The sequence below is a fragment of the Chiloscyllium punctatum genome, chromosome 40 (assembly GCF_047496795.1).
Source record: "Chiloscyllium punctatum isolate Juve2018m chromosome 40, sChiPun1.3, whole genome shotgun sequence".
In the NCBI taxonomy this organism is placed as follows: domain Eukaryota; kingdom Metazoa; phylum Chordata; class Chondrichthyes; order Orectolobiformes; family Hemiscylliidae; genus Chiloscyllium; species Chiloscyllium punctatum.
In genome coordinates, this window is record NC_092778.1 from 67,893,904 (window position 1) to 67,906,055 (window position 12,152).

The 12,152-nt window shown below is 43.6% G+C and overlaps 1 protein-coding gene across 2 annotated transcripts in view; it reads right to left on the bottom strand.

Annotated features, from left to right (window-relative positions):
* The window catches only part of syt17 (synaptotagmin XVII), an 87,247-nt gene continuing 75,095 nt past the window's right edge, over positions 1-12,152 (bottom strand). For both annotated transcript variants that reach the window (XM_072560189.1, XM_072560188.1), the window contains exon 8: positions 1-1,389. In XM_072560189.1, the coding sequence (XP_072416290.1) occupies positions 1,193-1,389 (197 nt within the window). In that variant the 3' untranslated portion in view covers positions 1-1,192. The remainder of the gene's footprint in view (positions 1,390-12,152) is intronic.

Below are 12,152 nucleotides of genomic sequence, written 5' to 3' on the forward strand. Positions count from 1 at the left end.
TTTCAAAAGAATATATTATCAACAGGAAGTTTAATTGCAATCAATATTTGCTTGCAGCCCATTACATCAAGTACGTTATAACTTACATTCAACATGATATTACATGTACCATACCCACACCTGAAGAAAGCTTTTTATTAAACAACAAAGAAAATTTACAGCCCAGGAACAGGGCCGTCGGCCCTCCAAGGCTGAGCCGATCCAAATGTACTGTCTAAACCTGTCAGTCAATTCCTAAGGTATTCCTGCGATATTCCTGAGATATTCCTCAGTAATATCCTGACCATGTACCTGTGACCTTCCCATTACTACGATACTCTCACTCGCCTTGTAGTGGGTACAATTAGTTCCGAACCAGCAGCAATGCATAACAAAATAAATGCAATACATCTCCACATTTGCTTTATTTGGAATAGATATTTTGATCCAAAACAATATGCTCTAAAATTGTGAATAAGCATCTATTAAAACACAGATGGCAATAGCTGTTACTGGCAACGTTCTGACTGGATAATTAGAATTAAAGCCATACATCATTCTAGCTAAAGACTCAAATACTGTCGACCAATCACACAAGACAAACCTGGATAAAGTATTGCATCGATATACCATTCTACCCAAATGTCCTCACAGCTCTGCACAACTTACAGAACAGCTCTATGGATCCTGATTCACCATTACTGGAATGTTGTGCTCAAATAACTATCTAATATATGATAATTTCCAATTGCAGGCTTTAATTATCTAGAAGCATGGTGGAATGATATACAGCACTAGAGATATTACCGTCTTACCCAGATAATAACAACAATCCTTCAAATATTGATGGCTTCCACAACACAAATCCCATCAATAACATTCAAATTTAAGCTACTGAATGACTTACACCAAGAAAGCTCACATGATCTTTTTAAGTTTATAACAGACAGCCAAATTCATCTTCAATCAGATATATTCAGTATTTGTGACATGTAACAGCAAAATATGTCTCTAAATTAATAATTTAATAGTGCTCCAAAGATAACTCACTAATACATTGGTTTGGTGCTGCAGAGTTTTGTTTCAAATACAACATGGTCAAAGACAAAAACAGGGGAGTGATTCCCTCTGTCAAGGTTCAGGAGCTGATGCTGCCAGACGGTGCCAACACCAGCACGGTTCAGCTTTGGCAACCGTGGCACATAGGATGGCATCACGTCACCTCCAATGATGCTAAGGAGACGCGGTCACACTCAGACCGGGAACGCAGGCTGTGCCACTGAGCAGACGAGGTTCGGTGAACATTCAGCAGGCGGCGCCAGTGAGTGGACTCAGGGCCTCCCGTGGAGTACTGACCAATGACAATCCGGCCAACAAAATCGTTGCTGCTTTTCATGTTGTGACCATACACTGAAAAGGAAAGGGACAATTAATACGGCACAACTTAACACACAAAACAACACAAGATCACATCAGTATGAAGAAAAATGTTTTCACCCAGAGGGGACTCGCTGCCTGTGAGGGTGGGAGAGGCAGAAACCCTCCTCACATTGAAGAAGGAGTTAGATGGAAACTTGTGATGCAAAGGCTATGGACCAACTGCTGGAAAATGGGAACAGAATAATTAAATATCTCCACAGAGGCCGGTATCTGTCACCAAGTAACCCTTTATTTACACATGAACAGTCCTTGACTTTAGTACAGCCTCATTCAGAGACAGTTACCAGAATGTCAGCATCTCTGACACTCTGCCTTCTTATATATCAGCCAGAGCTTCCTGATTCGATCAGATTAACTGCCCCAATCAGGGAACTCATATTCAACAGAGTCCAGCTGGCTGTCCCAATCATGACAAAGTGACTGCTTTTGACCAGCACAGACTCAGTAGGCTGAAGGGCCTTCATCTGTGCTGTAGACTTCCATGACTCTGTAACTCATACAATCAGTAGCTTCTGACAGCAGATGAACCCCCCCCACAGTCTCCCCCTGCCACTTTTGCTCCAATTGATACAACCACAGAAGACCCAGAGAATGAATAACACTGGATTCTTGTTTGGCAAACAATGTCAATATTGATTGAACAGTTTGCCACTAATGTTCAGTCAGGTCAATTCCATCTTGTTATAATAGTTAACTGTCACTTAATGTCATTAGCAAAAATGCTCCGATAAATCACATTGATCCTGGATTTCTGCCAATTAGAAGGTTCTGCTGTTTTCCTGGTCAGTCTGATAAGTATCCCAGGTGGCATTGCTGAAGGTACAAATTATTTCCAGTCTTAATGGGACAGCAACCACAACAAACTTCAGCTGCACTTACCTCGGATTGTTGTTGCAATACCTTTGGATATTGTGCAAAATTCAATGTCCACAAAATAGAATCATTCTAGATTTAGTTTTCAGAACATAGGAATTTGGAGCAGGATGAGGTCATTCAGCCCCTCAAACCTGCTCCACCCCTTAATACCATCATGGCTATCTCACGTCAGCCTCAACTCCATAACCTGCCTCCTCCTCACAACCCTTTAGCCCATTAATGATTAAAAATCTATCTCCTCAACTTTACTCAATGTCCCAGCATCCACCACACTCTGGGGGAGGGAATTCCACAGATTCACAACCCTTTGAGAGAAACAGTTTCTCCTCAATGCTGTTTTAGGATGAGGGGTGGCAGATTCTAGATTGCTTCACAAGGGGAAACAGCCTCCCTACATCTGCCATGTCAATCCCCTTTAGTTCCTCATATATCTCAAATAGACCCCCCCTCTCATTCTTCTAAACTCCAGACAACATCAGCCTGAAGTGCTCAATCCCTCTTCAGAAGACAAACCTCTCACCTCTGGAATTAAGCAAGTGAGCTTCCTCTGAACTGTCTCCAATACAACTACACCCCTCCCTCAAGTAAGGGAACCAAAACTGTGTCCAGGTGTGGTCTCACTAATACCTTGTACAGTTGTAGCAAGACTTCCCTACTTTTACACTCTATGATCTAATTTACATAAACACACTATCCAATTATAAACATTCATCAATTAATTCCCAAATTAATTGACTTGCAGGATTCCATCCTGGAACACTGTCAGCAATCATTCCCTAACGTGTCTGATTGTCCACCCAGGAGATTCTGTGTCACTGGTCCTGGGATCTGTGGGTCCTTGTGTATCTGATGAGCCCGATCCTGAAGTCACGTCTCCCACCACACACTTGGCAGGTGTTTCCGGGAAGTGGAATTGGTCCTTGGCCCCGAGATCATTGACATTCCTTTCTCCAGTTCCTTTCCGTACTTCCTCTTGCCAGTCCATGTTGTAGAAGAATTATTTCACTTCATTCAGGAGGTTCCCCAAGTTGGTTTCTTCTGAACGAGGATCTCCCAAATGCTGGAATTGATGCTGCATGTCTTGATGGAAGACTTCAGGGAGTCTTTGAAATTCTTTTGTTGTCTTCCTCTCATTTGTCCTTGAGTTGGGTGAAGAAGATTTGCTTTGGCAGTTGGAAACTCGGCTATCCAGTGGAGTTGTTTCAGGTGATTATGGTCTTGACGCTGGTGGTATTGGCTGCTTCACGGACACTCACCTGTCCTCCCAGCTGATGCAGAGAATCCATCTCAAATAAGGAAACTGTAACATTATAGCACTGATATTCAATTAAATCCCAAATACAAATTAATGAACAAGTTCCAAACCAAACAGAAGGCGCTAAATGAGATGTTTGGTAAATGTCTTAAATCTTTCAAGCTCCTGTTGCAGATAAATGGAACAAGAACAGCAATAAAACCTCTGCTGCCCTCAACAGGTTACACTATGAAATGCAGCCTCTATAAAATCTCCATTCAAACTCTCGGACAGAAACAAGGGACTGAAATGAAAATGGAACCGAAAGTATGAGATCAGAGAAATAAAGCCAGTGCAGGGAAGTGTTATTGTCATCACTCCATTCAGACTGTGCAATCATAGCTCAGTCATCGCCCGAGAGAAACATATTCATTTTGCTGTTGTATTTATTTTGTATTTCCGTGTTTTCAATTTATTCCAAGATCATTGTTAAACATTGAGTTTCCTTCTGAAGGATAATTGTTCTGTGGGAAACACAGGTCTATAGAATGAGCAGTGAGATAACTATTCTGTGTCAGTTGTCTGACTGTAACACCAGGACATTGTTCCCTGACTGTAACAAAGACTAAATGTTGAAAATAAATGTAATATTTAACTGAAATGGGAGGTATTGCACTCCAGCCCCTATGGTACCCACCATGCAAAGCTCTCAAGCATGTCAGGATATTCTGCCCACTCCATGTCCAAGGACACGCAGGCATTGGCATCACCACAGAACGGTCTCAGCTGTAGAGAGCCCTTCCATGGCCCACTGCTTGGACCTGATCAATATATCTTTCTACCTGTTTTCACCTTCCACATACTCTCTCTCTCTCCCCCCATGTAACCAAACATAACTGACATGCAGACAACAGACTGAGAGATTTGGGGGCGATTTGATTTGAGTGTGGTTGAGTGTGGTCAGTAATAACTTGGTGCATCAGCAGGGAGGACCCATTGGTGGAATGAGTTCTGGGAGATACTGGAGTTGGCCGCTGTTCACCACAATGGACTAATCCGATTCCAGCTCATTCAGAAGTCACGGATAAGTCTAAGAACAGGAAGTCACTTGGGTTAATGCTGGAACCTCAAATCATTTTTATGTCACTCGCTGGAGGTGAACGCCAGGCTGGTAGTGAATGAAAATCTTGTTTCACACCGTCCTCAATTTCCTTTAGCATCTCAGGGATGTCCCATTGTGGATCTCTCAGACTTTACTGCTAAATAATCACCCAGCTGTTTGAGTAGTTGAGATATTATTTTGCTTTGCTCATAATTTACCAAGAGTATATGTAATCAGCTCTCAGTCTCATCAGAGCTGAAAAATGTGTTGCTGGAAAAGCGCAGCAGGTCAGGCAGCATCCAAGGAGCAGGAGAATCGAAGTTTCGGGTATAAGCCCTTCTTCAGGATTCCTGCTCCTTGGATGCTGCCTGACCTGCTGTGCTTTTCCAGCAACACATTTTTCAGCTCTGATCTCCAGCATCTGCAGTCTCTATATAAATTAGATTACTTACAGTGTGGAAACAGGCCCTTCGGCCCAACAAGTCCACACCGACCTGCCAAAGCGCACCCACCCAGACGCATTCCCCTACATTTATCCCTGCACCTAACACTACGGGCAATTTAGCACAGCCAATTCACCTAACCTGCACATTTTTGGACTGTGGGAGGAAACCGGAGCACCTGGAGGAAACCCATGCAGACACGGGGAGAATGTGCAAACTCCACACAGTCAGTCGCCTGAGGTGGGAATTGAACCCAGGTCTCTGGCGCTGTGAGGCTGCAGTGCCACCCACTGCCATCGTGCTGCTCACTTTCTCACAGTCTCATCGGCAAAGATCAGACGACAGGAACAAAACTCCAACTGGATGGAGCAATGAATCCAGGGTCAGTTCATCACAAACACTGACAAAACTCTTCAGTGTAGGCTGGTAGCTTTCTGAAGTTTAAATTGATTGTGATTCACTTTCATCTGTCAGTTCAGCAAATCTCATGGGCTGAAGAGATTTTGTCAACTCAATACTAAAAGAAAAAGAAGTCCCATTTAAAAATAGGAAAGATCCAACTATTACTACACAAGGTCACGTAATCATTTTAATCTGATACAAATCTGGTTATTTTGATTGTGCCTTCATAGATAACTGGCTTGTTATTTTGAAATAAGATCCCTCTGAATTTCATAATTCTGTCAAGTGATAAGCTCCGAGATAGTGTGTTGGTTTTGGTTTGTCTGATAAGATTAACATAAGAACTAGAAGCAGTAGGCCATTCAGCCCCTCCACCCTGCTCCGCCATTTACAGACATAGAGTCATAGTGACATACAGCATGGAAACAGGCCCTTTGGTCCAACTCGTCCAGATATCCCAACCCAATCTAGTCCCACCTGCCAGCACCCGGCCGATATCCCTCCAAACCCTTCCTATTCATATTCCCATCCAGATACCTTTTAAATGTTGCAATTGTACCAGCCTCCACCACTTCCTCTGGCAGCTCATTCCATACACATACCACCCTCTGCGTGAAAAAGCTGCCCCTTAGGTCTCTTTTATATCTTTCCCCTTTCACCCTAAACCTACGCCCTCTAGTTCTAGACTCTCCCACCCCAGGGAAGAGACTTTGTTTATTTATCCTATCCATGCCTCTCATGACTTTCTAAACCTGTATAAGGTCACCCCTCAGCCTCCTACACTCCAGAGAAAACAGCCCCAGCCTGTTCAGCCTCTCCCTACAGCTCAAATCCTCCAACCCTGGCAACATCCTTGCAAATCTTTTCTGAATCCTTTCAAGTTTCACAACATCTTTCCGATAGGAAGGAGACCAGAATTGCACGCAATATTCCAACAGTGGCCTAACCAATGTCCTGTACAGTGCAACATGACCTTCTAACTCCTGTACTCAATACTCTGACCAATAAAGGAAAGCATACCAAACGCTGCCTTCACTATCCTATCTACCTGTGACTCCACTTTCAAGGAGCTATGAACTTGCACTCCAAGGTCTCTTTGTTCAGCAACATTCCCTAGGACTTTACCATTAAGTGTATACGTCCTGCTTTCCCAAAATGCAGCATCTTGCATTTATCTAAATTTTAAATCTCATCTTGGTCTCAACTCCACTTTCCTGCTCACTGTCCATAATCTTCAACCCATCACTAACTAAAACTTTGTCTACTGCCCCCTTAACTGTACTCAATGACCGAGCATTCCCCCACATTCTGCGGGAGTGAGTTCCAGATTCACAACCCATTGAGAGAGGTCAACTCTCCTCATCTCGCTTTTAAATCTGCCACCCGTTATCCGAAAACTATTCTAAATGCTAAATTACCTCACAAAAGGAAACACCGTTTATAAGGTATTGTATTGAAATATGAACCTTGCCAATAGTGTTGAATGTGGCAACACCATGACAAAGGAAAGGCAGGAATTTGGTTCTTTGCAACAATTTTAGTTCCCAAAATGAGTTCCCAATCATTGCTTCTGCCGCAACCAGGGAACTGCTGGAATAAGTGAGGTGGGCTGGAGCGTATGATGTTTAGTATGGAATGGTGATAAGGATGAGTGAAAAAATGCTTGTGTTGGGAACATTATTAAACTGAATGGCAGCTTGACTCCACAACAGGAACTCTCTCAGAACGTAATGCCTCTCAGACATGTCAGCAGCAGATATAAGGAAAATAAATTTACGGAATTCTAAAACAAAGGATCTGCTTCCTTTTGTCAGAGGACTTACTCACAATGTATTAAACTGGTCTGTGAGGTGTTCCTCTTACTGTGGAACAGCTTGCTCACATTGATCAGTCCAGTCACACTCTTGAAACATCCATTTGAGGAACCTGGACATTGGACATCAATACTTCTTTGCAACAATGGGCTTGTAAAATTCTCTCATACAAACATATCCTCTCCCCCTTAAAAATGATCTGAAAACGGAAAATGATTTGATCAAATGGATTATCTCATTGCAATGTTGCATCATAAATACAACTCACACATTGTATTTATTTTAGAAATGCTAAATATTTTAATTTAGTTTAAACTCAGTCAAATCAAATATTTAAAACATATACATGGTCAGTCAGGGACACCAAACAGATCAAAACTGAGCTGGCTCCACAAGGAAAATGTTCTGCCTATTGTGCATTTACCTACACTTTTCACAATTTAGTCTACTGCATTCGCTGCTCACAATGTGGTCTCCTTTACATTGGCAAAACAAAGCGTAGACTGGGTGACTGCTTCACACAACATCTATGTTCTGCCTGTAAAAAAAGACTGAGCCTCCAGCTGCTTGCCCCACCCACCCAGTTCCCTGGCCAACATCTCTGTCTCAGGCTTGCTGCAGTGCTCCAGAGAAGCTCTGCATAAGCTGGAAGAACAGCACCTTATTTTCCGTTTGGGGACTCTGGACTCAATATTGAGTTCAACAATTTTAGGGCCTGAAGTCTCCCATGTACCAGACCCAACCCCACACATCAGACCTTGTTTTCAGATAAAAACCAAAAGGACTGCAGACGTTGTCAATCAGAAACAAAAACAGAAGTTGTTGGAAAAGCTCAGTGCGTCTGGCAGCATCTGGGAAGAGAAATCAGTTAATGTTTCGGGTCTGGTGATGCTTCCTCAGAACCGGTTTTGAGGCTGCCAGACTTGCTGAGTTTTTTCATCAACTTCTGTTTTTGTTCCTGCTCCTATTTTCTTTCTTTCAATGATATGACCAAGTCCTGCTCCCCTGTTCCTCAGATACATTGACATTTTGAGATTCTGAATTGTTGGTAATATTTGCTTATGCTCAGCATCAATACCTTCTGTAAATGATAAAGCCGGGAGCTGTCAGAATGGAGCAGGGCTCAGCACCAACAAATCAACGTGTCAAACTGTTTGAAAGATTGGCTGAACACTTCAAATATAATTTACAGCTACTCTCATAAGTCAAGACTGACCTTTCAAAGCAGCATATGTGTTCTTCTGGAATATATTACAATCTTTCATTTAACTCAAAGTCTCCAAAATACAGAAAAATATATTAGCAGGAAACATAACATACATGAAACTGCAACATGAAATACTGGGAAACTGCCTCAATGGTTTCACATGTAACAGTGGCACAGAAATACAGTAAGAAATGTATTGTGCCAGGATCATTTAATGGTAATAATTACTGTAATTACAATGATAATAAAACTGTAATTACAAGAATTATTGGCCATTTTGCACCTTAAACATTAACTGTAAGCTCCCCTCCCTCCCCCATTCAGAACCTTCCTGAGAGTTTGTCTGCACAATCTGCACTAGCTACATCTGCTCACCTCAGCACTTCAGGCAGAGAGAAGGTGAGGAGCTGCTGCAGTGAGATACTGTCAAAGCTGGCCACAAAGCTGGAACCTGTGGTGGGGAAAGAAGACTTTGAGCTCCTGGACTGTCAGCAAGGGAGCCACAGTATGCTGCAGATTCAGGGCCCAGTATAATCACAGTCTACTCTGCTATTGAAAACTTTGTCATTCAGTCACAGGCAATGGGCCCTGGGAGCTGCACAACCACCCGCTGGGAAATCGAGACTCACACATGTCCCAGAAATGGCCGTGTACTGGATAGTCACACATGGAAACCCAATGATTGAATCCTCCAGATCTCCAGGTGGCACATTCCTTAGGACTGTGAATCCTGGGATCCTCCACACAGGGTTTTGGAAGGTCCTGCCCAGCCAACTCCAGAGACACTGTAAAAACCTGTGATTGTCAAAGCAAGCTCCGAGATGCGGGGGAGACTGGGTCCCATCACCCTGGGTCAAGGACTTAAGATGAAAGCTGCAGGAACAGGGTTGGGGAGTTGTAAGGAATTTAAACCTCTCAGCAGTGATCAGGAGGAGCAAACATAAGGTCTGGGAAGTAGGTGGCCTTTCCTGAGGAATCCTCATTTATCATAACGAACAAATTACATTTCTGTTTCATATTTTGAAAGTTGGCTTTCTTGAAAATTTTCAATTTTGTCCAAAGGAAAAGCAAATGAGTCTTCAAGCTCCTTAAAAGAAGAAATCCTGTGCACATTTCAAAGGGAAATTATCATTGAAATTGAGATGCCATTCATAACACAGATACTGAGCATGTACATCCGTGAGGTTTTCACCACATGTCAGATGGATGATGTCATATGCACGATTAGCTCTGAAGCAAACACTGGAGGTGAATATAGAAGAGCACTGTACAGGCCCTTTAATGGCTCTCAATGTTGTGCTGACCTTTTATCCTACTCTAATATCCAACTAACCAACATACCGTTCATTTTACTATCATCCATGTGCCTATCCTAGAGTTGGTTAAATGTCCCTAATGTATATTCTTCTACTCCCCCGCTGGCAGTGCATTCCACACACCCACCACTATCTGTGTAAAGAACCTACCTCTGACATCTCCCCTAAACCTTTCTCCAATTACCTTAACATTACGCACCCTGGAATAGCCATCTGTGCCCTGGAAAAAAGTTTCTGGCTATCCACTTCATCTATGTATCATAGCTTGTTTTAAATTGCGAAGTTATTACGAATCTATGACACACTGTACCAAGGACACAGGTGCAAAGTGACAATGCCCTATCCTAGACTGTCACCAGCAAGAACTGAGTTGACAATGTGACACCTTCAGTTCTGAAATATATAGACACACAGCTCACCTTTGATCAGTGGTAGTGCTCACTGGATGCTCCAATCACTGTAGACATTTTCAAAACAACATGCATCCTTAGAGTAGTGAGACCTTGATGCAGGCTGCCTACATCAAGATCAGGGGTGCAACCAATGAGCAATAGGAACACCCTTACTCTGGGTCTTGTACGATCAGAATCAGAATACATTCAGCTGCTCTGCTGGAAAACTCAGAAGTCTGGTTTGTCTGAATTCAGCAGTGACACAGGATCAGAAAGGGGACTCTCTAATTCAGCAATGACACAGGGTCAGAAAGGGGACTCTTTAATTCAGCACTGACACAGGGTCAGAAATGGGACTCTCTAATTCAGCAATGACACAGGGTCAGAAAGGGGACTATAATTCAGCACAGACACAGATCAGAAAGGGGACTCTCTAATTCAGCACTGACACAGGGTCAGAAAGGGGACTCTCTAATTCAGCACTGACACAGGGTCAGAAAGGGGACTCTCTAATTCAGCACTGACACAGGGTCAGAAAGGGGACTCTCTAATTCAGCACTGACACAGGGTCAGGAAGGGGACTCTCTAATTCAGCACTGACACAGGGTCAGAAAGGGGACTCTCTAATTCAGCACTAACACAGGATCAGAAAGGGGACTCTCTAATTCAGCACTGACACAGGGTCAGAAAGGGGACTCTAATTCAGCACAGACACAGATCAGAAAGGGGACTCTCTAATTCAGCAGTGACACAGGGTCAGAAAGGGGACTCTCTAATTCAGCACTGACACAGGGTCAGAAAGGGGACTCTCTAATTCAGCACTGACACAGGGTCAGAAAGGGGACTCTCTAATTCAACACTGACACAGGGTCAGAAAGGGGACTCACTAATTCAGCAGTGACACAGGATCAGCAAGGGGACTCTCTAATTCAGCACTGACACAGGGTCAGAAAGGGGACTCTCTAATTCAGCACTGACACAGGGTCAGAAAGGGGACTCTCTAATTCAGCACTGACACAGGGTCAGAAAGGGGACTCTAATTCAGCACAGACACAGATCAGAAAGGGGACTCTCTAATTCAGCAGTGACACAGGGTCAGAAAGGGGACTCTCTAATTCAGCACTGACACAGGATCAGAAAGGGGACTCTCTAATTCAGCACTGACACAGGGTCAGAAAGGGGACTCTAATTCAGCACAGACACAGATCAGAAAGGGGACTCTCTAATTCAGCAGTGATACAGGATCAGCAAGGGGACTCTCTAATTCAGCACTGACACAGGGTCAGAAAGGGGACTCTCTAATTCAGCACTGACACAGGGTCAGAAAGGGGACTCTCTAATTCAACACTGACACAGGGTCAGAAAGGGGACTCACTAATTCAGCAGTGACACAGGATCAGCAAGGGGACTCTCTAATTCAGCACTGACACAGGGTCAGAAAGGGGACTCTCTAATTCAGCACTGACACAGGGTCAGAAAGGGGACTCTTTAATTCAGCACAGACACAGGGTCAGAAAGAGGACTCTTTAATTCAGCACTGACACAGGATCAGAAAGGGGACTCTCTAATTCAGCACTGACACAGGGTCAGAAAGAGGACTCTCTAATTCAGCACTGACACAGGGTCAGAAATTGGACTCTCTAATTCAGCACTGACACAGGGTCAGAAAGGGGACTCTCTAATTCAGTACTGACACAGGATCAGAAAGGGGACTCTCTAATTCAGCACTGACACAGGGTCAGAACGGGGACTCTCTAATTCAGCACTGACACAGGGTCAGAAAGGGGACTCTCTAATTCAGCACTGACACAGGATCAGAAAGGGGACTCTCTAATTCAGCACTGACACAGGGTCAGAAAGGGGACTCTCTAATTCAGCACTGACACAGGTTCAGAAAGGGGACTCTCTAATTCAGCACTGACACAGGGTCAGAAAGGGGACTCTCTA